Consider the following 27575-nt stretch of genomic DNA (forward strand, 5'->3'; position numbering starts at 1 on the left):
CCCCAATCCTGCCCAGGCCTGGGTGTGTGCTCACAGGGCACTCTGCCACTGCCACAGTATTTATCCATTTCAGCGGAAGGACTGCTGCACGTCCGGAGTTCCCACCCCAGACTAAACCAACAGCAAGGGCACAGCTGTGTCTGACATCTGTATCCCAACAGGCTGAGGAAGGCGGCTAGCACGTGGGAGGCTCCCAATGAAAGGGAGAGAAAAATGTTAATTCTTACTAAAGATATATAATTTTCCAGGTTTCAAATATTTACTACTTGTTAAAAAGGGCTGTCAGGGAAACAAAAAAGTTTGACGTTATTATTCAAACACTCAATGTCTTGGTAAACTCTAGGCAAGCAAAAGCTCAGCACCAAAATTTATAAACAAAAAGTTGGGCGGGGGGACGCATTTGCCTGGTGATCCACTGGTTGGGACTCCACCCTTCCACTGCAGATGGCCCGGGTTCCATCCCTAGTCACGGAACTAAGAGCCACATGCCAAGTGGCACAGCCATAAAGTAAAAGTTATTAAGCAACAGGAACCCCCCTCTCCTTTTTTTCTTTGCTCTTCCCCATTGATGGGCTGCACATGCGCTTGCTGTTGCACGCCTGTGTGCATGCTAAGTCGCTTCAGTCCTGTTCGACTCTTTGAGACACTATGGACTGCAGCCCGCCAGGCTCCTCTGTCCATGGGATTCTCTAGGCAAGAACACTGGAGTGGGTTGTCATGCCCTCCTCCAGAGGATCTTCCCGATCCAGGGATCAAACACGCATCCCTTGTATCTCCAGCATTGGCAGGCGGGTTCTTTGCCACTAGCGCCACCTGGGAAGCCCCGTGCTTGCGGTTGAGCCCGAGGCAAATTTTTCCTTGTAGGTACCAAGCAGCTCAGCTGCTATCCATCAACCCACCAAGAGATGGCGTTCTGAGACAGAGCTGACCGGGAACGCCATCCTTTCAATCCAAAGCCCTTGCTTCTTAGCAATACTCCTCCTATCTTTAAAGTGTCTTTAATTCTTACGATTTGAATTTTGGTCTGGAAGTGGTGGTTTAGTCACTAAGTCGTGCCTAACTCTGGCGATGCCACGGACTGTAGCCTACCAGCCTCCTCTATAGGATTTCCCAGGCAAGAATACTGGAGTGGGTTGCCATTCCTTCGTCCAGGGGATCTTCCTGATCTCCGGGATTGAACCTGGGTCTCCTGCATGCTTGAACCTGGGACTTCCCTGGTGGCTCAGACGGTAAAGAGTCTGTCTACAATGCGGGAGACCTGGATTCGATCCCTGGCTTGGGAAGATTCCCTGGAGAAGGAAACGGCAACCCACTCCAGTACTCTTGCCTAGAAAATCCCATGGATGGATGAGCTTGGTGCAGGCTACTGTCCATGGGGTTGCAAAGAGTCTGGCATGACTGAGCGACTTCACTTCACTTCTCCTGCACTGCAGGCAGATTCTTTACCAACTGAGCCACCACAGAAGTGGATATGTTATTTTCTAGTTTCTATGGCACTGAACGCACTGCTTAATGCCTCTGGGCTCATTTCCTCATCTTTAAAATGGGAATAATAATTCATGTCTCACAGGGATGCTTGATGAGAGCAAGTGCAGGAGAAGGCTCTGCAGCACAGCGGGTGTCCAAAAGAAGGGCGGTGATGATAGTGATCACAGCGCTGCTGGATGTCACAGGGCACACTAAGGTCAGCTGACTCCCTGAACCGATGCCCCACCCCCTTCCCAAGTCATTGGACAGCAGCTTTCTTTAATCTACTACAGACTCTTTAGTCTCTCTCCAACCAGATACTCATCTTGTTACACCTATATTTTAGAAATAATTCATTCCTTCCCACTACTGTTAAAATTATTTCACAGCTTTAAACAAAGTTGGTTTCTCCCCCTTTTGAATCTCCTTCAAATCAATCAAGTTTTGATGATGTCTGTTTCCACTAGTGTTTTTTAAACTTTAATAAGCAACAGTTCTCCTTTCATTACTGTTCAGAAACTTAACTTTAAGAATAAGTTGTAAATGTTTTGTTTATGGTGAGATGACAAGAGCTTTGTTACAGGGGCCCTTTAGGAGAGCCCTCAACACCACTCTGTCCTTGGCTTTCTCCTTAGGTCATTCACAGCAACATCAAGTTTGCAGTCTGTATGTTTTTAGTACAGACTGCAATCACAAAGGCAAGCACATAACCTTAGAAACCTTCTCCTACTCAACTCAACCCAGCCCTTGAGAGCCAGCACAACAAATAAAAAAGTTAAACATGCCACATCTGATATTTTACTTATAGGCATCAGACTGCATTCTATCTAACTTTATTTATTTTTGGTTTGGGGATATGTTTTAAGACAAAATATTTCTGGGTATTTTTATTTCTTTTCCATTACTTACAGTTTTGATGGAGATGCAAAGTGACAATGATTCAATGTAAAGCTGGCACAAGACATTTGATAAGGAGACAAGTTAATACCAGCTAACACCACTTCATCTTGCTATAGACAGAGTAGTCAAATTAGGTTAAATGTAAATTTCAACTTCTATTACTAATTATAAGCAAAATTACAAATCGCACACATATATTTCTTAAAACTATCCTGTACCACAGAAATTGTCATTCATTTTAAAGTTTCCACATGTAAGAATTTTGCAAAAAAAAAAAAAACAAACACTGAAGCTTATCTTTTGGGGGAAAGATCAACCTGTAAGAATACAACACAATCAAAACATTAATAATGTCAAAACTATTTCTCTCACTGGCAATAATAACAGAAAGTAAGTTAACAGCTTGGATGGAGAAAAACAAATCTGCTTCACAGCTCAAATTCCAGAAATATAAAGAAAAAGTGCCCTCATCTGGCCAAACAAAAACTTAACATTTTAGGTGCACATATTAACTCCTGTTCAAGTGTAATTTCCAGGGCTTTAACTGGTTTATAAATGAATTTGAAGATTTTTAAAATAAGTAGCAAGCCAACAGTATAATTTTTTTTGCTGCTTCTTATGAATATAACTATTTGCTGCTCAAAAACAACTATTTAAACCATAAAATATAAAGTAAATTCTATAATATGTAGTTTCTCCTCAGGCAGATATATTAGAAATATATTAGGAAGAAAATAAATTGTGACCAGTCTTCATATTTCCAAGTCATTAATAATAAAATGGCACACATAACTTTACATTCTTAGTGACAAGACTAATGACTGTCCTATGCTACTATCTGGGAAAAATATCTTTGCACTACTTAAGAGCTCATAATTTTTCTTCCCGAGTACTTCTAAAAACTAACATGTCACCTAAAGTTAAATGATGGTAAATTATTTTTATTATCAGATTGACATCTCTGCCAAACAGATCCAGTAGAGTCCCAAAAGAAAATACAATTTTCAACAGTGCTGTGACACTAATGTTGCAACTGAAATACTAGCAATGAGTAATCCTATCATTAACAGTAACGATAATGAAGACAATAATACTGATAATATTAGAAATCACTTAAGTGGCAGCAATTTGCCAGGCACTGTGGGAGGTGGGCAGGGTACCCCTCCACCTCCATGTCCTAATCCCCAGAACCTGTGACTGTTACTTTACTCCGTTACGTGGCAAAAAGGACTTTGCAAATGTGGTTAAAATGGGGAGATAAGATGGAGAGATTGTTCTGGATTCACTGGGTAGCCTGATGGAGTCAAAAGGGCCCTCAAAAGTGGAAGAGGGGATCAAAGGAGTCAGAGGTGGGGTGTGACTGCGGAGGAAGGTGGGAGAGAGGCAACACTGCTGGCTCTGAAGATGGAGAAAGGAGACCATGAGCCAAAGAATACGACCAGCAGCCTCTGGAAGCTGATTCCACTCCAGAGCCTCCAGGAAGGTGCACAGCTCTGCCCACACCTTGACTTTGGCCCAGTGAGCCCTTCCTGCCCAGCCCTGTTTGGTTTCAGGTACTAACAACCTGATTGGCCTAAAGGAGGTGGTTACCGCTGTCACTGCTCTGTTGTGCCCGGATCTGCGACCCTATGGACTGGAGCCCACCAGGCTGCTCTGTCCACGGGACTCTCCAGGCAAGAATACTGGAGTGGGTTACCATTTCCTCCTCCAGGGATCTTCCCGACCCAGGGACCGAACCCGTGTCTTCTATGTCTCCTGCACTGGCAAGCGGGTTCTTTATCACTAGGGCCACGTGGGAAGCCCCTTAGGTCAGACACCCTGGGTCAAAATCCTGGCTCTGCCACTTCCCAGCTTTGTGATCCAGGGCAACTTCATGTTTCTGGACTGTTTCCTTAGCTGAAAAGCAGGGAATAGGGCAGTTTCAAGGATTAACTGGATTAGCACAGGCAGCTGGCAGAGGAGCTGGTATACAGAGTGAGTACACCAGTGAGACACAGTGAGTGTGCGCATGCACGCTCAGTCGTGTCCAACTCTTTGCGACCCCAGGGACTGTAGCCCGCCAGGCTCCTCTGTCCCTGGGATTCTCCAGGCAAGAATACTGCAGTGGGTGGCCATTTCCTTCTCCAGGGGGTCTTTCCAACCCAGGGACTGGAACGCACATCTCCTGCACTGGCAGGTGGGTTTTCTACTGCTAAACCTCGTGAGAAGCCCTTGGCCAACACAAGTGATACATCTAATCATGACCTTCCTTTCTGCAAGAAGGCTGAACCTTGTGACCTATTCCATGAAGCGAAGCTATGCCTCGGTTTCCACCAGGTGGAGCTCAACTCCCAACCCTCGGGACTACGATACAGAGATCACTACGAAGCAGTACCTCCTTTTACCATCTTCCCCTTTTCCTCCTGACCGATTCTGCCCACCCTCCACCACTCACAGATCAGATCCTTAATATATTTTCTTAAGCACCATTCCATTTATCCACTTAAGTACTATGACTTTAACAAATCTGCCTACAGACGTTAGTCCTTCCAGCACTGGCTTCTTCAGCGACCAAACCCCCTTTCCAACAACTGCCTCAATGAAAAAAGTCAATATGATGGTGTTGCTGTTGTCACTGGTGTATGCCCTACTCACCTGCACACCTATCTGTATTTATTCACCTGTGTCCAGAGGAGCCTGGCGGGGTCATGGGGCCACAAAGAGTCAGACACAACTGAGCATAGAGGCACATCCTGGTATATCACCTTATCTATCTATTGTGAGGAAGGACTATGCCATAATCATCTCTGAATTCCTCCAGACCCAAACACACTCAGTTTTATTTCTGATTAAGCTAAGTTGGATGAAATGAGTCATATTTGATCCACAGTTGAGTAGCAATCAGCAAAAACATCTTTTTGTTGACTACCCCTCCCCCAATCACTGGTACCAAAACACAAACACAGGCAAATTTATCCTTGCTTTTAATTATGAATGTCTGACACCATTTAACTTTTCTCAGTTTTCCAGTGACTATTTTTTTACATGACCTTACCTTAATTATCTTAGATTAATGTACTAATCTGTTGCTCACAACATGTTTTTAAAATATCAAAATAATCATCAACATAGCCACATTCATGCTTTACAGCATTTTCACCTTTAATTATACTGAGTCGCTGTACCTTAAGCCTTCAGAGTCCTCAGTTCTATGAAATCACTGTGCTTCATTCAACATTTAAAAGATAATACAATGCTACTCTGCTGCTTCACTTCCTCACATGCTTCTCCTTTAGCCTGAGCTTAGTACTGAGTTGAACTTGCTTGATAATCTAAGCCCAGGTCAAGTCTAACTCGTGTCAGCGCTGGTCTGCAGCTACCTTCTACTTGGTCGTGTTTTCAGTTGCTCATCTCAGGTAAGGAGTAAAATTATTTCTTAGAGAGGGGGCTGTTCTTTTTAATCTGATATTTTCCAGACTACTAAGAACTAAATTGATATTTTTTTTTCTTTTTACACTTACTACAAGATAACCAGAAGATTTCTTGCAACTATGTGTCTTTCCGTGTGAAACACACAAAACCTTTGAAAAGTGGTTTGGGACCCTGACTGTGCACTGTGACCCTCTGTGGAGTTCTCGAAAAACAGGAACCCAAGAGTCCACACCAGAGGTATCTGACTTGGTTGGTCTCTGATGAGCCCAAGTTTGAATGTTGTTGCTGTGTGTTCAGGAGTCAGTAAATAAGAAGCACAGCTTTAAGAATCTTCCTTTTCTTGAACATATCTTTCTATGTAAATATGTTGTTGTTCTTCAGTTGCTAAGCTGTGTCCCATTCTTTTGCGACCCCACCGACTGTAGCCCACCAGGCCCCTCTGTCCATGGGATTTCCCAGGCAAGAATACTGCAGCGGGTTGCCATTTCCTTCTCCAGGCGATCTTCCCCACCCAAGGGTTGAACCCACGTCTCCTGCATTGGCAGGCAGATTCTTTACCACTGAGCTACCAGGGACACCCCAGATATGTATCAAAAATGTGTTGATCGCATCCAGTTATTTAAAAATTTCATGTAACCAACATATTTTCAATCATCATGTTACTGCACGTGTCTTTGAAAATATAATTGCATGCAATAATCACTGACAGATCTCCCCCAGCAACCAATCAGTCTTCAAGTTGGTGATTTTCTAAAATAAACTTTCAGGTGTAAAAGATTTTTGTACATCAAAAGAAATAACACAATTTGCATTCTAAATACCTTTAATCCTCTGTGTCTGGCCAAATTGTTCCCCATCTGCGTGCTGCCAATTTAAAACTCAGTTGCTGGATTAGTCTACAAAGCAAACCCTCCTGTGTTCTGTTATTTTTTTTGTGTGAAAGACCCCAGGTTTAGTATGCCTTGCACAGAGAATGACACCCCGCATGGGCTGATGGAGGAGCTTTCTGCTGGGCTTGCAAAACAGTCTTGAGAATGAAAATGCCCTTGATTACTGTCAAATGACCTAGTCTTACAGAGTAAAAAAAAATTAAATCCCAAAGGTGATTTAAAATCTATATTCAGCTGTTAAGCCCTTTTGGACTCAAACAGCAGACACACATAATAAATCTCAAGGCTGACAGTGTGAGATTTGCTTACTACCTGACACTCCCAAGCTCTTAAAAAAAAAAAATCATTGTTATACAGTACTCTAGTTACAAAGTATAAAACTAAGTATAACATTAATTATATGGGAGAAGAGGGAGGCTCTGAGAGTCTTTTGCTTAAATAAATGCTATATTTTCATATCAATTTATCAAATTACCTTCTATTTCACTCTAATTACTTTTTTCCTATATTTCTCTCACTGAAAAAGTTACATTATGACTATTCTGTTACAAATAAGAGGCTAAACCTCAACAATCCTGAAATTAACCTGCCCATTTATTACTGCAAAAGCCCGTTCTTTCTCCATATACCAGGGGAAAACCTATATCCTAAAAATCTGGATTTAACTAACATTTCATTCTTTTGCAACTCCAGTTGTTTTTCAGGCTCCCCTCCAGTCTTTAGCAGTATGCATGAATTTATAATATTGAGATCCAGGAGTATCACTCTTGTTCCTTCTGCTTCAATACAAATAATATTGTTATGCAGAGGTCCTTAACAATAATGCATGGGATCAAAAAGCAAAAGGAATGGAAAAGTGTTCAAGGTTAGTTATGAGAGTGTCAATTTTGCATTTTAAAAAGTGGTATCCCCTAAACTGATTTCCCAGTGCCAAGGAATTAAATATCTTGCTTGAAAAGGTGATGTAATCACTGGTTATAAGAGGAGTCAATGGGAGTTTCTGAAAGAGGCACTGTGTGTTTGCAATTAAAACAACACAAAGGTAAGACTTACTCTTCTTTCTCCTAAGCATTTGGCTTCTATTCCCAAACAGAAAAAGGCAAGTAAGTAAGATATACATGGATTTCTAGATTTCAACTAATTAGGCTAACATACCACCGCTCACTATAAATAATTCTACTTCTTTTCTCCTTTTTAAAGAAAGCAATTAACAGACATCACCACCTGTTAGCCCATATCTCCTCTGTAGATGTGAGGAAACAGCACCCAGTGAGAGAGATGGGATGTGAAAGGGAGGAAGCTAGTCCTACCACTTTCTGCCCAGGACAGACCCACACCAACTAGGAAAATCCTGTCACTATCACCAGAGGTGAGCAGGCTCCATACTACCTCTGTGCAAATCAGCACAATTTATTTCACTATGTGGACTTTGTAACATCAATTATGAAACTAAAAACAAAATTAACTACCCCCATGCAAAGTGTGGTCAAGAATTCTACCCCATGCTCTACTTCATGGATGCCCCACAAATGCAATCTGTCTCTCCAGGGGTTTTTTTAGTTTGCATTAAAAATGTTTCTTAAATTTTACACTGGAGTATACACATGCATGCTGAGCCACTTCAATCGTGTCTGACTCTTTGAGCCTCTATGGACTATAGCCTGCCAGGCTCCTCTCTGTCCATGGGATTCTCCAGGCAAGAATACTGGAATGGGTTGCCATGCCCTCCTCCAGAGGACTTTCCCAACTCAGGGACAGAATCCACATCTCGTGTGTGTAATGTGTTGAAGTGGGTAAAGATTCTTTACCCACTGAGCCACCAGAGTATAGCTGATTTATAAAATACTATGTTAGTTTCAAGTGTACAGCAAAGTGATTCAGTTATGTAATACATATATAAATTCTTTTTCAGATTCTTTTCCCATTTAGGTTATTACAGAATATTGAGTAGATTTCCCTGTGGTGTTATACAGTAAGTCCTTGTTAATTATCTTTTTATATACTCTTGCCTGGAAAATCCGATGGACGGGGGAGCCTGGAAGCCTGCAATCCATGGGGTCGCACACAACTGAGCGACTTCACTTTTACTTTTCACTTTCATGGATTGGAGGAGGAAATGGCAATCCACTCCAGTGTTCTTGCCTGGAGAATCCCAGGGATGGGGGAGCCTGGTGGGCTGCCATCTATGGGGCCGCACAGAGTCGGACATGACTGAAGTGACTTAGCAGCAGCAGCAGCAGCAGCAGCAGCATATATATGTTACTCCCAAACTTCTAATTTATCCCTTTCCCAAACTTTCTCTTTTGGTAACCATACATTTGTCTTCTGTCTGTGAATCTTTCTGTTTTGTAAACACATTTGTATCATTTTTTTTTTTTTAGATTTCATACATGTGATATTGTATGATTTTTGTCTTTCTCTGTCTGACTCACTTCACTTAGTGTGATCATCTCTAGGTCTATCTGTGTTGCTGCAGATGGCACTGATCTCATTCTTTTTTATGGCTGTGAGATATTCCATTGTATGTACATACCACATCTTCTTTATTCATTCACCTGTCAAAGGACGTTTAGCTTTCATGTCTTGGGCATTGTAAATACTGCTGCAATGAACATTCAGGTACATGTATGTTTTCAAATTATGTGTATAGACTCCATGCCTGTGTGTGCTCAAGTCATTCAGTTGTGTTCGACTCTTTGCAAACCTTTGGACTGTACCCCACCAGGCGCCTCTGTCCATGGGACTTCCCAGGCAGGAATACTGGAGTGGGTTGCCATTTCCTACTCCAGAGGATCCTCCCAACCCAGGGACCAAACCCGGGTCTCCTGTGTGTCCTGCATTGGCAGGTGGATTCTTTACTGCTGAGCCACCAGGGAAGGCCATAGAGTGCATACAAGTGTGTGTGTGTATATAAATATATTCAAAGTGAAAAGGAAAGTCTCCTCTGCTCTGTTCTAAATATAGAGTGCATACAGGTGTGTGTGTGTGTGTATATATATAGCAAAATGCAGAAAGATTCAAAGTGAAAAGGAAAGTCTCCTCTTCTCTATCCTCAATATTTCTCATTGAAACCCAATAAAACCCAGAAGACATTATTAATCTTTTCACTTGTATCTTACCAGAATTTTTAAGTAGAGAAAACATAAGTATGTATATCTTTATTAGCATGCACACAGCTCTAACACTTGCTCTTTTTTCCCTAATAAATCTGGTCTCCAGAAGACACCCATCTACTGCTACACATATTCTATTATGTTCTACTGTGCTGTAATTTATATGCAACTAGTTCATTATTAAAAGATACTTGAGCAGTAACCAGTTTTTACTTTTTGTGTTATGTGTGTTGTAAACATATAAAACCAAAGCTTCACTAACCATCCTTGCACATCATTGTAAGACATATGGAAGTTCAACCTCATACTATACATTTGAGGACAAAGTTGCAGCCATAGAACTGAACGGATCAAAGGTAGTGAGCCTTTTATATCTGACTAGTCCCGCTACCGTCACTAATATATCACACTGAAATCTTGGCCAATCTACAGATGAGTAAGACAGCTCATTCCAGCTGGCATCTTTTTAGTGGCTATTTGTATCTGTTTTAGTATGAGCTGACTTTCACTGTTCCCATCTTTTACTCAAATTTTCTACTAGTTTGCTCATTATTGTCTAACCGGGAATCAAACATTTTAAGTGTTACATATTCAAGGTCACTCCATAAAATTTCTCTCATTACAAAAGTACTACAACACTGGCTGCAGTTCCCCTGTTATCTGAATTGCCTGTTAAGAATTCTCCCCAACAGAAATAACTGCATGTAGATTTGTTTTCACATGCATAAATCTATTGTAAGAATAGATAAAAATACAGCCATGTGGTACTCAAGTGTGGAAGGAACTAACAAGGACACAGCATCAATCAGGGGAATGGTCGAGAGGCCAGGGTCCACTGAATTCTGGTCTCAGCTCTGCCACAGTAAGCTAAAAAACCCATAGGTGTCACCTTCTGCCTTCAAGAATCAGGTCCTCAGTTAATAGAAGGAAGAAGTTGGGCATATTCCTAAGACCACTTCTAGGTATAAACCCCATAAATCTAGGAGGTTTCAACACGTTCTTCACAGGCTCATAGGCCCATGAAGTATCTAAAGAAGGTCATAATGAAATAATGTGATCGTTACGGAGTAAAAAACAAGTAAGTATTTTAAAAAATAAAACTAAATCATAATATAGTGCTTATCTCGCTTAAGTCTGATTGGAAGGGCATTTTCTTGTTTTATATGTTTGCAAAGAAGGCTGGTTATGGAATTAGGATTTTACTTAGCTTTGATCATCTTCTGTATTTTTTCCACATGAAAATAATTGAATAAAATATATTCAATTATATTGAATATATTCAATTATAATATAATTTAATATATTCAATTTGAATATAATATATTCAAATATATTCAATTATAAAATAAAATATAAAAATTCATAATATAACAAGATTATCAACATGGCACTATCTGGTTTCCTAGACATTTCATTTTTTCAAGTACTCAATACATCAAGAACTTGGGAAAACACATATATCCTGAATATAGTCAAAGCATTAATTTACCACCTTAGAATTTTCTCTACAATCATTTAGAGAAGTTTAGCAACAATAAAAAGTAAACCTAGTTCAGAACCCACTACTATTAAAAGCTTCTTGTTGCTGGAATATCATCTTGCCGCTTATTGACATTTACATTATTTTAACTTTTTCAAATGCTGTTTTAAATGAGATATACCACATTTAACTAGACTTATATTCAACTCTATGCTCCTACCCATGAAATCAGTTGAGATTTGTGACCGAGTTTTCATGTTTCCACTCATAAACCTATCAAGCACAAACCACCTTTCTCTCATGTGAAGACTTACTTCAGCATTATGATGCCTACAACTATTCACTTTACAGTTTTAAAAGCTGTGTTTCAAAAAAAACAAAAGCTGTCAAACACAAATTCTATGTAGGCAGAAAATCATTGCTATAGCAACAGTAGCTTCAGTTTATGAGAACGGAAAGGTGAAAAATTCACATTTCCAACACTTGAAACTTCACTATTTGATTTCTGGTGGCTGAGGGCCCAGGGTGGAGCTCATGACTTTTCCATGCTACTTCATGAACTGGATCCCAGTGAGACATGGCCAAACACAAGCCTTTAAAGATGAAGATACATGGTGCTTTCTCTAAAGATGGGGTTAATTACTATAAATCAAACATGACACTTTAGGCCACCCCCAGGCTCTTCTCTGCTCTGGTTCCAGGGAGCCAAAGGGGTTAGTTAGTGGGATACTGACAGTTTCCAACGGTGAGGGATTTATGCATCCTGAGATCTTTTTGCTAGTAAAAAGTTCTAGCTGTATGTCATCTTTTTGTCTGGGGGTGGTGGGGCGGGGGGTGGGGGGAGTGCAGAACCACTGGTTTCAGCTGGTATAGAATTAGTGTCTACTGCGGCTGGCTCCTGCTTTTCTTGCAGGATCCTCTCCTTACTCTTCTCTGACAGGCAAAGATGGAAAATCAGCAAGAGAAAGAAATCAGGAAACAGTATTCTCCCATAAATAGATGGCCCAATTTTGTGTATATGAATCCATGCATATAAGAAAGGAAAATCAGGAGCAATTTTCTTAAAAAAAAAAAAAAAAAAGTCTTCCCATTCTACTGCCCAGGTGCAAAACACAATCCCCTCATAAGGGCAACAATAACTACCACTAACTTAAAAACCCCACGGCATAGGACCCACTGAATATGTATTTGTGTAATCACACAGAAGAGCTTCTATGTTTTATGATTCTAAAATTTAGATCTATGAGCCATTTGGATTTTTATATAAAAAGTGTAAGATATGGATTGAGTTTCTCTTTTTTTTGCATATGAATCTCCACTGGTCCTAGCACTGCTTGTTTAAAAGACTAATTTTTCTCCATTGCAATACGTTTGCATCTCTGTCAAAAAAAAAAAAAAAAAAAGAAAGAAAGAAAAGAAAAAATTGACCATGTTTCTGCGGGTCTCCTTCTAGACTAATTTGTCCCACTGCTACATTACTATTCTATTTAGACTTTCCCTGAGGTCACACTGTCTTGAGTACAGTGAGCCTTGAAGACAGGTAGTAACAGTCCTCCTATACTTGTTATTTTAAAAAATTGTTCTGGTTATACAAATAAACGTATAAATAAACTCACAGAAATTTCAGAATAACTAATTGGAGCTGTCTTATGTGGGTAAATCTATACTTACAAGCTGTTGTTCTTATAGAATGCTGTTGAAACTCATAGCTAATATCAAGTGTCTCTTTTTCCTTAAAGGAAGGAAAATATTAAAGGAAATATTAAAATCTTCCCAGGTGCAGTTCAAGGAGCTGATCATCTCCATGTTTCCCAGACCTTTTATCAAAGTCTTGTGACAGAATTTAAATGCCCAGTCTCTCAATCAACTTCTTAATAATCTCAGTTTGGGAGGGCATAACTTGTCATCAGTTCTCAAGCTATAAAAACAGACTTTTCTCTAGTACCCCATCTCCAACCCATGAAGCCAAGCCAGGTTGCCTGCGGTTTCTCTCTGGAGTAGGGGAAAGAAAAAGACTAGGAGAAATCTCTTTCTCTCTCTATTGTAGCTGCTATTCTCATTTTACACCGTAAAGTGCACAAAATTCCTCACTTTTTTGTGCACTTTGTGAACTTTGTGCAGTTGTCTTATTGGCCAAAATCTCAACAAAATTAGCAACAGTAACAGACTATAACTATAAATAAGAGTTTTACAACTGTGTTTTTCCTTAGTTTTTTTTTAAATGCATTTATTTATTTGGCTGTGCCAGGACCTACTTGCAGCACACAGAATAGTTAGTGTGGCCTGTGGGATCTAGTTCCTTGACCAGGAATCGAACCCAGGCCCCCTGCCTTGGGAGCACAAAGTCCTTTAGCCATTGGACCACCAGGGAAGCCCCACAATTGTGGTTGGTGAGGTATGAGTTGTGGTGCAGTCATCCACCCAAGTAATTCAACTACCCTCCCAGACAGCCAGACAGCTAAGTTTCAAGAAATTATGCGGACGCCAAATGTGAAGGAAGATAAATTACTTATAACATCGTTACAGGTAAATTTAAGTCGTATTTTATGCAATCTCCATTAACTGGGTTTAAATGCCCAACAACAAAATCCTAGATAATCACAGTCACTGATGCCCTATTTTTCCTTTTAGTTTACAGGGGGAAAAAACAAACCCACTCTGTAAACACAAGTGGCTCAATGATCATCTGCCTGCCAGTGCAGGAGCTGCAGGAGATATGGGTTCGATCCCTGGGTCAGGAAGATCCCCCAGAGAAGGAAATGGCAATCCCCTCCAGTCCTGGCGTGGAGAATGCCATGGACAGAGAAGCCTGGAAGGCTACGCTCATGGGGTCACTAAGAGTCTAACATGACTTAGCAACTGAACAACAACAACAAAACACATACATGCGGTAAGTTAAATCTTAAAACTATTTAAATCTATTTAACTTCTATGCAGAGGACATCATGAGAAGTGCTGGGCTGGATGAAGCACAAGCTGGAATTGAGACTGCCAGGAGACCCATCAATAACTTCAGATATGCAGATGATACCACCCTTAGGGCAGAAAGTGAAGAAGAACTAAAGAGCCTCTTGGTGAAAGTGAAAGAGAAGAGTGAAAAAGTTGGCTTAAAACTCAACATACAAAATATTACAATCATGACATCCTGTCCCATCACTTCATGGCAAATAGATGGGGAAACAGTGGAAACAGTGACAGACTTTATGTTCTTGGGCTCCAAAATCACTGAAGATGGGACTGCAGCCATGAAATTAAGAGGAGCTTGCTCCTTGGAAGAAAAGCTATGACAAATCTAGGCAGTATATTAAAAAGCAGAGACATTACTTTTCCAACAAAGGTCCATCTAGTCGAAGCTATGGTTTTTCCAGTAGTCATTTATGGATGTCAGAGTTGGACTACAAAGAAAGCTGAGTGCCGAAGAATTGATGCTTTTGAACTGTCGTGTTGGAGAAGACTCTTGAGAGTCCCTTGGAAAAGAAGGAGATCCAACCAGTCCATCCTAAAGTAAATTAGTCCTGACTATTCACTGGAAGGACTGATGCTGAAGCTGAAGCTCCGATAGTTTGGTCACCTGATGTGAAGAGTCGACTCATTGGAAAATATCTTGATGCTGGGAAAAACTGAAGGCAGGAGGAGAAGGGGACAACAGAGGACGAGATGGTTGGATGGCATCACCAACTCGCTGGACATGAGTTTGAGCAAGCTCTGGGAGTTGGTGATGGACAGGGAAGCCTGGCATGCTACAGTCCATGGGGTCCCGAAGAGTCGGACACAACTGAGCAACTGAACTGAAATCTTAAAACACAACAGAAAGCCATTAAAGTATTCACTGGATGTCTTTAAGGCATTCAGGTTGAAAATGAACCTCTATAAATAATACACCATCCCATCTACCACAAGTCAGAAGGATGATCCATATGCTACTCCAGAGGTTAAAAACAAACCTTTCCAAAGGAGTGTGACTCTTCAAGGTCACTCACACTTGTGTTTTACCAATAAATGAAAACAGGCAAGAGATGGAGTTCACTGGAATCAGGGTTTCTGACTGATCTGGTTTTATATTTTAATGCAGAGTTTCTGCATAAGCTACTTCCTAGAGGGGTTCAGACAGCACTAGAGCTTGCTAGGCAGCTCTAGAACAAGACAGAATATACACAATCAACAAAGCATAGTAAATACTGAAAAAATATTAATTTCTTTTGCATGTTACTTTCTTTTTACACATTGTGCTTAGCATTCATGTCTCACAGCACGGCACTGAGTGAGGAATGAGAAGAGACTGAATGACAGTTTACAAAAAAAGAGTGGACTCCGGTGGGGGATGTTGATAATGGAAGAGGCTATGCATGTGGGAGGGCTGGGGGCAAATGGGAAATCTCCTTCCTCTTAATTTAACTGTAAAGCTAACCCTGCTCTAGAAAACAGAGCAGACAAAGAGTTATACAAAGTGAGAAGAACTGCAAGGTATCAGCAGTGGTCCAAGCATCCATCAGTCCACGTTCTGTCTAAGAGACAGTGGCCCAGTTAAATCTTGACATGGTTTTCACCTAGGCCTTTTCACGGAACCACTGATGGTCCTGTGGGATGCAGAGATAGCTTTGAAAGCCCCTAACTCAAATACAACTGTGTCAACACAGGCAAAGTCACAGACACAAAAAAATCACTAAAGGGTTCTTCAGATTATATATTTCCTGGATATATACATTTTTTTTAATTAAGAGTCTTTCAGTTTTACAATGCTTTTTGAGTCTGAAAGGTTTCACACACATGGTTTCATATAATCCCATGATAACTCACTTCTCTCTCCCTACCCCTGTATTGGGCTTCCCTGGTGGCTCAGTGGTAAAGAATCCACCCACAATGCAGGAGACACAGGTTCGATCCCTGGGTTGCGAAGATCCCCTGAAGAAGGAAATGGCAACCCCCTCCAGTATTCTTACCTGGAGAATCCCATGGACAGAGGAGCCTGGAGGGCTATAGACCATGGGATCACCAAGAGTGACAACTTAGCAACTAAACAACAACAAAACCCCCTCTATTCCCCTAGCCCCACTTTCCCTCTCCCCATTGGTAACCACTGGTTTACTCTCTATGAGTCTGCTTCTTTCTTGTTTTATTCTCTAGTTTGCTGTATTCTTTAGAATCCCCATGTAGGTGATATCATACAGTATTTGTCTTTCTCTGTCCGACTTATTTCACTTAGCATAATGCCCTCCAAGTCCTGGAGGTATAAACATTTTGTTTCACAGTTTAATGTTTATGAAATTGGGTTCAACTTAATTTGATGTCTGTATTTAATGTAGTAGTCTGTTTTTTTTCCCCCTAGAAAAGCTGTCATTAAATCACTGGTGAATCTTTCAAAGTGTCTCAGAAGGCCATGTGAAACTCAACTCTACGACTGGTCAACAGAGGCAGCCAACTCATTACTGTCATTCGAAGCACTGGACACTGGGTGGGTCAAGGCCAGAAGTACTGGAGGCCCTCCCAGGGCTGGACAGGAAGAGAGAGCTCCGATTCCCTACAACATAGTATCAGCGGAAACTAACTAGGCAAGCGACACTGACTTTACTCATCTGGGGTGGCTGTAGTTTACAACCTCCTCCCTTTTTAAATTTTACTTGATAATATCTAAGTAGGCCTCTTTACTTAGGTCCAAAGATAAAACTGAAACTTGGTCTAAGTTAACCACCCATTCTAAACCAGCTGTACAACATCAGCAAAGCTACTAAACCCATTACGGATAAGCCCATTTTTCTCAGGGCTCCCCCTGATGGTTCAGTGGGTAAAGAAGCCGCTTGCAATGCAGGAGACACCAGAGACACGAGTTGGATCTCTGGGCTGGGAAGATCCCCTGGAGAAGGAAACGGCAATCCACTCCAGTATTCTTGGCCTGGGAAATCCTATGGATAGAGAAGAGCCTACAGTCCAAAGGCTACAGACTGAAGGGTCTCAAAGAATCAGACATGACTGAGCAACTAAGCACAATTTTTCTTCAACGGCAAAAGCAAGAGAAAGATGGCAAATGCTTTCTAGGATTATTATCAGAATAAAATAAGCCAAATAATTTGCTTTATCTTTCATAAATTATTTCAAAACAGTAACTACTGAATTGTATTATCTGTCTATGTACCAGGAACTCAAATTATGTTTCGTTAATCTTGTGTGGCAGCAGTTAACCTTACTTTACAGAAAAAGAAACAAGAGACTCCCAGGGGTTATATGCCTAAAATCAGGTCTAGGGCTCGCAGCCAACTCTGGCTGACTTCAAAGCCCACCTTTTCCATTTTATCAGGTTGGCTCCAGAATATTGATGTACTATTTCACCATCACTCATTTACCTTTACCTATGTTTGCAAATACAATACATTCTTAAGAGGAATCTCAAAATTTGGTATTCAGTTCAGTTCAGTCACTCAGTTGTGTCCGACTATTTGCAACACCATGAACTGCAGCATGCCAAGCCTCCCTGTCCATCACCATCTTGCACAGTTCACTCAAACTCACGTCCATCGAGTCAGTGATGCCATCCAGCCATCTCTTCCTCTGTCGTCTCCTTCTCCTCCTGCCCCCAATCCCTCCCCAGCATCAGAGTCTTTTCCAGTGAGTCAACTCTTTGCATGAGGTGGCCAAAGTATTGGAGTTTCAGCTTTAGCATCATTCCTTCCAAAGAAATCCCAGGGCTGATCTCCTTCAGAATGGACTGGTTGGATTTCCTTGCAGTTCAAGGGACTCTCCAGAGTCTTCTCCAACACCACAGTTCAAAAGCATCAATTCTTCGGTGCTCAGCCTTCTTCACAGTCCAACTCTAGCATCCATACATGACTACTGGAAAAACCATAACCTTGACTAGACAGACCTTTGTTGGCAAAGTATTGTCTCTGCTTTTCAATATGCTATCTAGGTTGGTCATAACTTTCTTCCAAGGAGTAAGTGTCTTTTAATTTCATGGCTGCAGTCACCATCTGCAGTGATTTTGGTATTATCTACTACTACTACTGCTTATTCCCTGGTGGCTCAGAGGTTAAAGCGTCTGCCTATAATGCAGGAGATGTGGGTTCGATCCCTGGGTCAGGAAGATCCCCTGGAGAAGGAAATGGCAACCCACTCCAGTATTCTTGCCTGGAGAATCCCATGGGCGGAGGAGCCTGGCGGGCTACAGTCCACAGGGTTGCAAAGAGTCAGACACAACTGAGCAACTTCACTTCACTTCACTTCACTACTACTACACTCTAGCCTTTGTTAAGAGAAAGAAGAGCTCTTTCATGTTGACGTCATTTGTAACAAAGTTTTATGAAAACCTTTAATGTGTGTGTGCTTACAAGTGTGTGTATGGGGAAGAGGAGTATGTGGGAAGATACAGAATTTTAAGTACATTTAACATTCAAACGAAGGCAGAGATACTGGTATCAAATTTTTATTTCTCCTACCCGAGAAGAAATTGCTAGATGGCTATTACTTTATACATCATGGCAATAAACTGCCTCCACTTCATAGTCTTGTGGTTTCTACAAATGTCCTTGCCACCGTTGATTTGTTTCATCTATGGCACAAATAAGATGTAACTCACTTTGGCTGTACAAACGCTGAAGTTTATTTTGTATTAGAATAGCCTATGTATACATAAGACAGGAAAAAAAAAAAACCACCACTTTTTTTCCACTGATGGAATCCAAATACATGATTTCAAAGTAAAGTAAATCTCAAAAACCATTAAGTCAGCCAAGGCGAATACTTCAAAAGAAATGAGACAAAATGGCAGACAGGAGGCGGTTCCTTCTGTTTATCCGAGACAGCTTATACCTTGAAGCCAATCTGAAGGCTGTCTCTGTTCAGAACACACGGCTTTAATGGGTTGAGCTCCTCGGTCAGAAAGTAATCAAGATCTCCTTCAGGGGCTAGGTGGGGGTGGGGATGACAAATGGAAGCTTTCAACTTGTATGAGCTAGCATGAAGAAGTAATCTCTCCGTTAAGTTACTGTATTCTACTTTTAGACTAGAAGAGCAAAGCAGCCTGCAGTGAAATACAGAATTATCAGGGGCCAGAAAGAACCCACGCTACCAAGGATGCCTCACACAAAGATGACATGACTAGGAAGATCTCCAGCATCCAGTGACAAGTGGAAGACAGCCATCGCAAGGGTGGTGTCTGTTCCCCCAGCCGTATGCAGCTTCTCTGCATAGAAAAGCTGACCTAGGGTTGGAGTTTTTCTGGGGGTTTATAGCAAAATGGCCACAAAGAAGGCTGAGTGCAGAAGAAATGATGCATTTGAACTGTGGTGCTGGCAAAGACTCTTGAGAGTCCGTTGGACTGCAAGGAGATCAAATCGGTCAAACCTAAAGGAAATCAATCCTGAATATTCATAGGAAGGACTGATGCTGAAGCTGAAACTCCGACACTCTGATCACCTGATAGGAAGAGACAACTCACTGGAAAAGACCCTAATGCTGGCAAAGCTTGAGGGCAGGAGGAGAAGGGGGCGACAGGGGATGAGATGGCTGGATGGCATCATAGACTCAACTGACGTGAGTTTGAGCAAACTCCTGGAGATCGTGAAGGACACGGAAGCCTGGTGGGTGGCACAAAGAGTCACAAAGAGTCAGATACAACTGAGTGACTAAACAACAAAAACAAAGCAGTTTGGAAAAGAATATGAGGAAATCAGACCAAGATCCCTGGAGCTGAGAAGACCAAAGGGATAATATCGCAGACATTAGTTGGGGAGACTCTCCACCTCACCATTCTGACAAGTTACAATGTGCACGCATGCACACACACACACACACACACACACACACACACACACACAATATGCTTTTTCAGCTCAAAAACAGCCCAATAACAGCAAATTATTATGATTCAGTTTACTACATGTGGTTCTGTCCTCCCATCCACCAAGCAAATCTGATTCTCTCTCCAGGGAATTTGAAGCTTGAGTGAAGAGATGATCAGGGTTGAGCCACCTTACTGAAAGCACTCTGGAGAGGGTTCTGAAGTTCCAATTGATCAGGTCTTGCTCAGGGTTCCTGCCCCTAGACAAAGGTCCGTCTAGTCAAGGCTATGGTTTTTCTGGTAGTCATGTATAGATGTGAGAGTTGGACTGTGAAGAAAGAGCACTGAAGAATTGATGCTTTTGAGCTGTGGTGTTGGAGAAGACTCTTGAGAGTCCCTTGGACTGCAAGGAGATCCAACCAGTCCATCCTAAAGGAGATCAGCCCTGGGTGTTCTTTTGGAAGGAATGATGCTAAAGCTGAAACTCCAATACTTTGGCCACCTCATGCCAAGAGTTGACTCATTGGAAAAGAGGGAGGGGTTGGGGGCAGGAGGAGAAGGGGACGACAGAGGATGAGATGGCATCACCAACTCGATGGACATGAGTTTGAATGAACTCCAGGAGTTGGTGATGGACAGGGAGGCCTGGTGTGCTGTGATTCACGGGGTTGCAAAGAGTCGGACACGACTGAGCAACTGAACTGAACTGAACTGAGACTTAAGTTTCTGTCATGGCAACCCAAGGAATCTTAATAAATACTAACTAACAGTGAGCCTGAGAAGCTCGATGGGTGGTTCTAGCTGACCCTTGAGTCACCAGTCCAAGACCCAAATTTTGTTTGTCTTTCTGTTGCCAGAACCTGGGCATGACTGCTGAGTGAGCAAAGTACAGCAAGCAAGCAAGGTTTCCAGAGACCTGATAGTTGTCGCACATATATAGACTTGCTCATGTTGCTGTAATGTCTAGTGAGGTGCAAGAACTTTTGGTTATTTTTGATAATAATTTTAATAGTCACACATGTTAAGGAAATTACAGTGCTATAAAGTGCTCATTAGAAACATAATCCCTAAAGTTATCCTGACCTCAATTTCTACTAAAAAGAATTGATTTTAGCTTCAATCAGCATTCAGCCTCCCAGGTATAGTCACCTCCCCCATGACTCAGTGTGAGATGGCACAGGAAATAGCAGCCAAGTAGAGCCTCGTGTAATTAGATGATACACCTGTAACTAGGGACCAGCCTGGAGTAAGGAGAAGATAGTCTAAATCTGAAAGCATACCATATACACCGTCATGTATAAAACCGATGGCTAATGGGTACCTGCTGCATGGCACCGGGAGCTCAGCTCAGCTTGGTGCTCTGTGATGACCTGGAGTGGTGGGCTGGGAGGGCCGGGGGGAAGCTCATGACGGAGGGGATATATGTATACACATAGCTGATTCACTATGTTGTACAGGAGAAACCAGTACAACATTATAAAGCAATTTTACCTCAATAGTAAAATAAATAAAATGAGAGCTTTCAAACAAACAAACAAAAAAACAGAAAAGCATACCACACCCCCTGAGCCAAAGAAAGGGATGCCACCTTCCCCACGATACAGCGTTTAATGCTTACTGATGCTGCTTTTTGTTTGTTTGAGGCAATGAGGCTGTCTCTGCTTAAATGGTTCATAGAACTGAAAACCTTCTCCCGTATTCCATCCTAGTCACTAATTATAAAGATGATTTAAAATACTTCATTAATAGTTTTATACATGTCCATACAATGCTATATATTTCTAAAAAGTTAATTCTAATGGGACAACAAACCAACCCCTTAGCAAAAAATAAATTAGATTCTACATGCAAAATCATTTCCAGGTGGATAAGAAATGTAAATACCAGGAATACAAACATAAACATACAGAAGGAGGTACAGCTATTTTTACAATTTAAGGATAAATCCAAGCATGACACCAAAAAGAAGAATCAATAAAGGAAAAGACTGATAGATTTCAGAACTGAACAAAAGCTTCTCTGACAGTAAAGAAATGACAATCAATATACAAATGAAAAATGTATTTAAAATCCATATGAAAATGACTAACGTGCCAAACAAAAATGGAGGCTGAAAGCAATTAACCTGGAGACCAGCACAGGAATCTGTATCAGAACCTTAAAAATGGGCTTACCTTTTGACTCATCAAATTCTACTTCTAATAACTTACTCTCTGCAAACAGTGTTCTTAACAAGGATTCACTTTAGTATTGTGAATACAAGCAAACACCAAACAAACAAACAAAACTATCAATGTGAACGTTAAATTATAATTCACCCCATCTGTTCAATGGAATAATCTACTGCCATTAAAAACAGAATGAGACATCTATTCGTTGACATGAAAAGATAGTCACAATGTACCACTAGTATGTGAGGGAAAAAATGAGATCACAAAACAATAAAAATGATGTGGATGACAAAGACTACTGACAATTAAAGCCTATTCTTCCTGGGCACAGAGTGGACTGTTTCCACCTCCATCCCTCCTTCTGACACACTCAGTCTGCTGTGCCTTTGTGAGTACGTTCTCTGCAACAGGCAGAGCTGTAATCTTAGAGCTACATGCTGAAGGTGGCAGAGATACCGAGTTCTAGAAAGACAACCAGGAGTAGAAACAGCCCTACCCCATCCCTACCTGGAATATCTACCCTGGACTGTCGTGTGAGGAAAACAACCAGTGCGTCTGTTATCTCATTATATTTCGGGTCTACATTCAGTAGTTTGGCCTACTCGAACAGAGTAGGATACCAGCCTGCGTGCACATATGTGCTGACTCATGCCCTACCCTTTGTGACCCCATGGACTGTAGCCCACCAGGCTCCTCTGTCCATGGGGTTTCCCAGGCAAGAATACTGGAGTGGGAAGCCATTCCCTTATCCAGGGGGTCTTCCCGATTCAGTGATCAAACCCACATCTCCTGCATTGCAGGCGGATTCTTTACCACTGCGCCACCTGGGAAGCAAAATAATGCCTAGAAAACACAAAAAGAAAATTGGCCACCACTCTATAAAGTGAAATAGTTGTAGACATTTGCAACCTGACCTTACTTGACTTAGAGAAAACTAATTTCCTGAGGTTTGTAATTTACTTGGAAATGTCACGTGGGGGCTGAAGTCAGAGCACCTGGGCTGGAGTCCTGGGTCCTGACATGCTGTGCAGCACGACCTGGGGCTCTAACCTGACTGACCGGCCACTTCTGACCTTTCGCCACTTAAAGGAAAGGTTAAGAGCTTAGGTTCCAGAAGTAAACTGCCTGAGTTCAAACCTTGCTCTGGAACTTCATAAATCTCTCTGGCTTTCTCATCTATACATAGAGAAAATAAAAGGTCTAAAGCCACATGAGAATGTATGAGAAATAAATGGATGTATACATGCAGAGCAATCAGGACAGTGTCTGACATAATTGTGCACCTGTAGCCGTCACCACTGCTGCTGCTGCTTGTACCACCAGCACCTACCAGCAGCAGCAGTCACATATCGAACAGAAAAATAAATGAATAAGAAGCCAATGATGTCATCAGAAGGTGAGTAGCACTTGGACCTCAATGCAGCCAAGCTTATTCTCTAAGACTGACAGCTGGTCATCTGTGGTCACATGGTCAGACAGTTAGGGGGTCTCAAGTAACCTTCCCCTCTACCACCTTCCAAGCAGACTCAAGGTCCTTCGCAAGGCAGGTGGAAAGACAAGCCTCCACCAGGGAAGTTCCAAACACAAAGCACAAAGATATTGACATAGGCACCATTTTGTATCTGAAAATCCATCAGAATGTCATTTGCAATAGCCTCCTAATTCATTTTTCTACATCTACTCCGGCCTCTTTGATCTCATCTCATAGGATGGAGTTTTCCAAACAGAAATGTGACGCTGGCCCCTTCGGCTCTAAAAGTGAAAGTGAAGTCGTTCAGTCGTATCCTACTCTTTGCGACCCCATGGACTGTAGCCTGCCAGGCTCCTCTGTCCATGGGATTTTCCAGGCAAGAATACTGGAGTGGGTTGTCATTTCCTTCTCCAGGGGGGTCTCCCCAACCCAGGGATCAAACCTGGATCTCCTGAATCATAGACAGATGCTTCTACCGTCTGAGTCACCTCTAAGGACAAACACAAAAATCCTCAGCATGGCGTTCGTGGTCCTGCTTGGTAATCATCTCATGCCTACTTTTCCCTCCGTCAGCTTGCCTTGGTCTACATAAACCCACCATGCTTCCTCCCTCCAGAAGGCCTTTTGGCAAACATTTCCTGATGCCTGCAAATGACTAGCCTTCCTGTCGTTGCCTGGGGTAAGTCCTGTTTATCCTGTGGATCTGTCAAGTCCCTGCACGCTAGGTCTTATGACACTGGAGCCCCTCCTTCACCAAGCTTATCACACTTGCAAATGTGACACGGATTTGTGTGACAGCTGGTTTAGTGCCTAAAATGAAGGCTCCATGAGGACATCTGTGCTCACCACAATAACCCAGAGAAGAACACACCACCTGAGACTGGGCAGAAGCTGAATAAACATCTTTCAGTCGATCAAGTGAAAGGAAGAAATGAAAGGCTGTGGAACAACAGCACCTCGGGTCAAACGTACAGGGAAAAGACAGGATTTCAAAACCTGAAACTTGCCAGCACAGCTAAGAATTACAAAAACATTATCATTATCTCTGCATCAAGATCGAATCTGCCCACAGCCATGTTCCCAAAGAGGAAAAAAAAAACAAAAAAGGAGGTCTTGAAGACTTGTGGAGTCTCACGTAAGCATGACACTAACACCAGAATCGAGACTTCTTTCTACCATTTCCTAAGTCAAATAAAGGGGCTTCCCTGGTGTCTACTGTCTATGGGGTTGCAGAGTCAGACACGACTGAAACGACTTAGCAGCAGCAGCAGCCAGTGGCTCAGTGGTAAAGAATACACCTGCCAATGCAGGAGACATGGGTTCGATCCCTGAGTCGAGAAGATACCCTGGAGGAGGACATGGTATCCCACTTCAGTACTCTTGCCTGGAGAATCCCACGGACAGAGGAGCCTTGAGAGCTACAGCCCATACAGTTGCAAAAGAGTCAGATGGCACTTAGAGACTAAATAATCAGTCAAATAAGTGGCTGTATCTGCTGCTGCTTTTATCCGTCTTCTCTGTAAGGAAGTTACATTCAGTTCACCTCTTCCAGCTAGCTCCTTGTCAGTTCCCAGAAGAAACTGGGATCAGATCACAGCTACAAGGCTACACTGGAAAGACTGCTTTCCGCATTGACCTGTGTGGAAAACCTGGATTGCAAAAAGGGAAACCACCCTAAACAGATACAACCATTGGGCAAGCAGTGAGGTGGGACAGGTGGGGCTTGGGTGTGTGAAGAGTTATCATCCTGTTTATGAAAACAGACAGCAAGGATCATCTGGCTGGATGAATATATGCTAACAACTTCCTTCACTTTTGTTTTGTTTTGTTTTTGGTAAAGAGAATGTACAGAAGTTTAAAGGCTGGTTTATTTCATAAACTTTTTAACTCAATTTAAAGAAAATATTGAGTTGGTCAAAAAGTTCATTCAGATTTTTCATAGGATGCTTTTTGGCCAATCCAATATAAGGTGGCCCACACGTTAACAGACAAGGGTCTCAAAGGGTGACAAATCACAGGTCCAATGGTCTACATATTTAGGAAAAACTCAATTTACGTTGCCATGATCACTACTACTTTCAAAAAGGAGGAAAGGTGAAATACATAGCATCTTTTTTTAAACAATCAGTTTATCATCAGTTCAGTTCAGTCGCTCAGTCGTGTCTGACTCTTTGAGACCCCATGGACTGCAGCACGCCAGGCTTCCCTGTCCATCACCAACTCCCAGAGCTTGCTCAAACTCATGTCCATCAAGTCGGTTATGCCATCCAACCATCTCATCCTCTGTCATCCCCTTCTCCTCCTGCTCCCAATCTTTCCCAGCATCAGGGTCTTTTCCAATGAGTCAGTTCTTCACATCAGGTGACCAAGGTACTGGAGCTTCAGCTTCAGCATCAGGCCTTCCAATGTATATTCAGGACTGATTTCCTTTAGGATGGACTGGTTGGATCTCCTTGCAGTCCAAGAGCCTCTCAAGAGTCTTCTCCAACACTACAGTTCAGAAGCATTAATTCTTCAACGTTCAGCTTTCTTTATAGTCCAACTCTTGACATCCATACATGACTACTGGAAAAACCATAGCCTTGACTAGACGGACCTTTGTTGGCAAAGTAATGTCTTTGCTTTTTAATATGCTATCAAGGTTGGTCATAGCTTTTCTTCCAAGGAGCAAGCGTCTTTTAATTTCATGGCTGCAATCACCATCTGCAGTGATTCTGGAGCCCAAGAAAATAAAGTCTGTCACTGTTTCCATTGTCAGGGTATTAATATAATAGCCACCAGGGACATCCAATATAATAGCTACCAACCTTGACACTTGACACTTAACTAGTAAACCATGTGATCTGGAACTTCTCCTGCACAGCTGACAGTCTTGGAGTGGGTGCCAGGGAGGGAGGCTTCTGGCTCGCATTCACCAGTCAGCTGAAGTACAAGAGGGCACGTCTGGGGTGTGGCAGACCATTTAGGGGTGATAATCAACAACATGCGAGTTAGTACAGACACAAAGATCTCACCCAGGAAAAGACAGCCAGACACTCGGATGAAAAGGAGAGGCAAGAGCAGAGATAACGAGGTAACACTGTTATCTCCAGCTATTTGAGGATAAAAGGTTTAGGTACGAGACATGCAGTACCATGAGGCATTTGCACACTGCAAAGTGCTTCAGGAAGGTCAATACCACCTGGAATAAGATAGATACAATTAAATCAGGTATTACATTGAGATTAAACTTTCCTCAACCCTGTTCTAATTTGGGAGTTCCTTCATGTTTCAGCATTAGAAAGAACTGTTACTATCTTTTTTTTTTTTTTTTTAAGCCCACATACAATTTATAGAAAAACAAAAAAACAAAAAAAAGCACATTAGGAAAGGGTGCCTAAGGTTGGGGTAAAAACAAGGACTTCAGAGCCAAATACAACTCTGGGCAGTGTGACTGTGTGACTCTGGGCAGTCATCATTTCTTTCTGTCTCAGTTTCCTTCTGTAAAATGTCAAAAATATTGGGCTGGCCAAAGGGTTCGTTCAGATTTTTCTGTAAAAGGCTATGGAAAATTCTGAATGAACTTTCTGACCAATCCAGTAATAGTATCTACTTCCTGGTTGTAAGGATTAAGTAAATTAATATTTATAAAAGACCTAGAACATCATATCCTTTTGGAATTATCTGTTAAACATGCACTCTTTACATTCTTTGCTTTCTTTAGTTTAATTAGGTTAAGTAGGCTTCCCTCTCATAAAACACATGAAAGAGCCTAAGTATCTATTTTGAGACCTAATTGCTCATACCGTCTACTCATGCAATAAATACCTTCTGCTCACACAACAAATTCTATTAAAAGAAAAGTATCCATCTTTTACTTTTATTCAACTTACATAGAAAAATGGCCACAAAAAATAGTCATC

The 27575-nt window shown here is 41.7% G+C and overlaps 1 protein-coding gene across 28 annotated transcripts in view; it reads right to left on the reverse strand.

The window, feature by feature from the left end:
- The window catches only part of PLEKHA5 (pleckstrin homology domain containing A5), a 261293-nt gene that overhangs the window by 188929 nt on the left and 44789 nt on the right, over positions 1-27575 (reverse strand). The window contains exon 1 of one of the 28 annotated variants that reach the window (XM_060413342.1): positions 1-6914. This exon is cut by the window's left edge and continues 24142 nt beyond it. The exons of 26 other annotated variants lie outside the window; for them this stretch is intronic. Coding sequence is in view for 1 of the 2 variants with exons in the window: in XM_042247464.2 (XP_042103398.1) it covers positions 26845-26854 (10 nt within the window). In the remaining variant the exon portion in view is untranslated. Of the gene's footprint in view, positions 26855-27575 lie in introns of those variants that run through there. One more of the 28 variants, XM_042247464.2, reaches the window with a different exon arrangement.

The sequence above is a fragment of the Ovis aries genome, chromosome 3, assembly GCF_016772045.2.
Source record: "Ovis aries strain OAR_USU_Benz2616 breed Rambouillet chromosome 3, ARS-UI_Ramb_v3.0, whole genome shotgun sequence".
NCBI classification, from domain to species: Eukaryota; Metazoa; Chordata; class Mammalia; order Artiodactyla; family Bovidae; genus Ovis; species Ovis aries.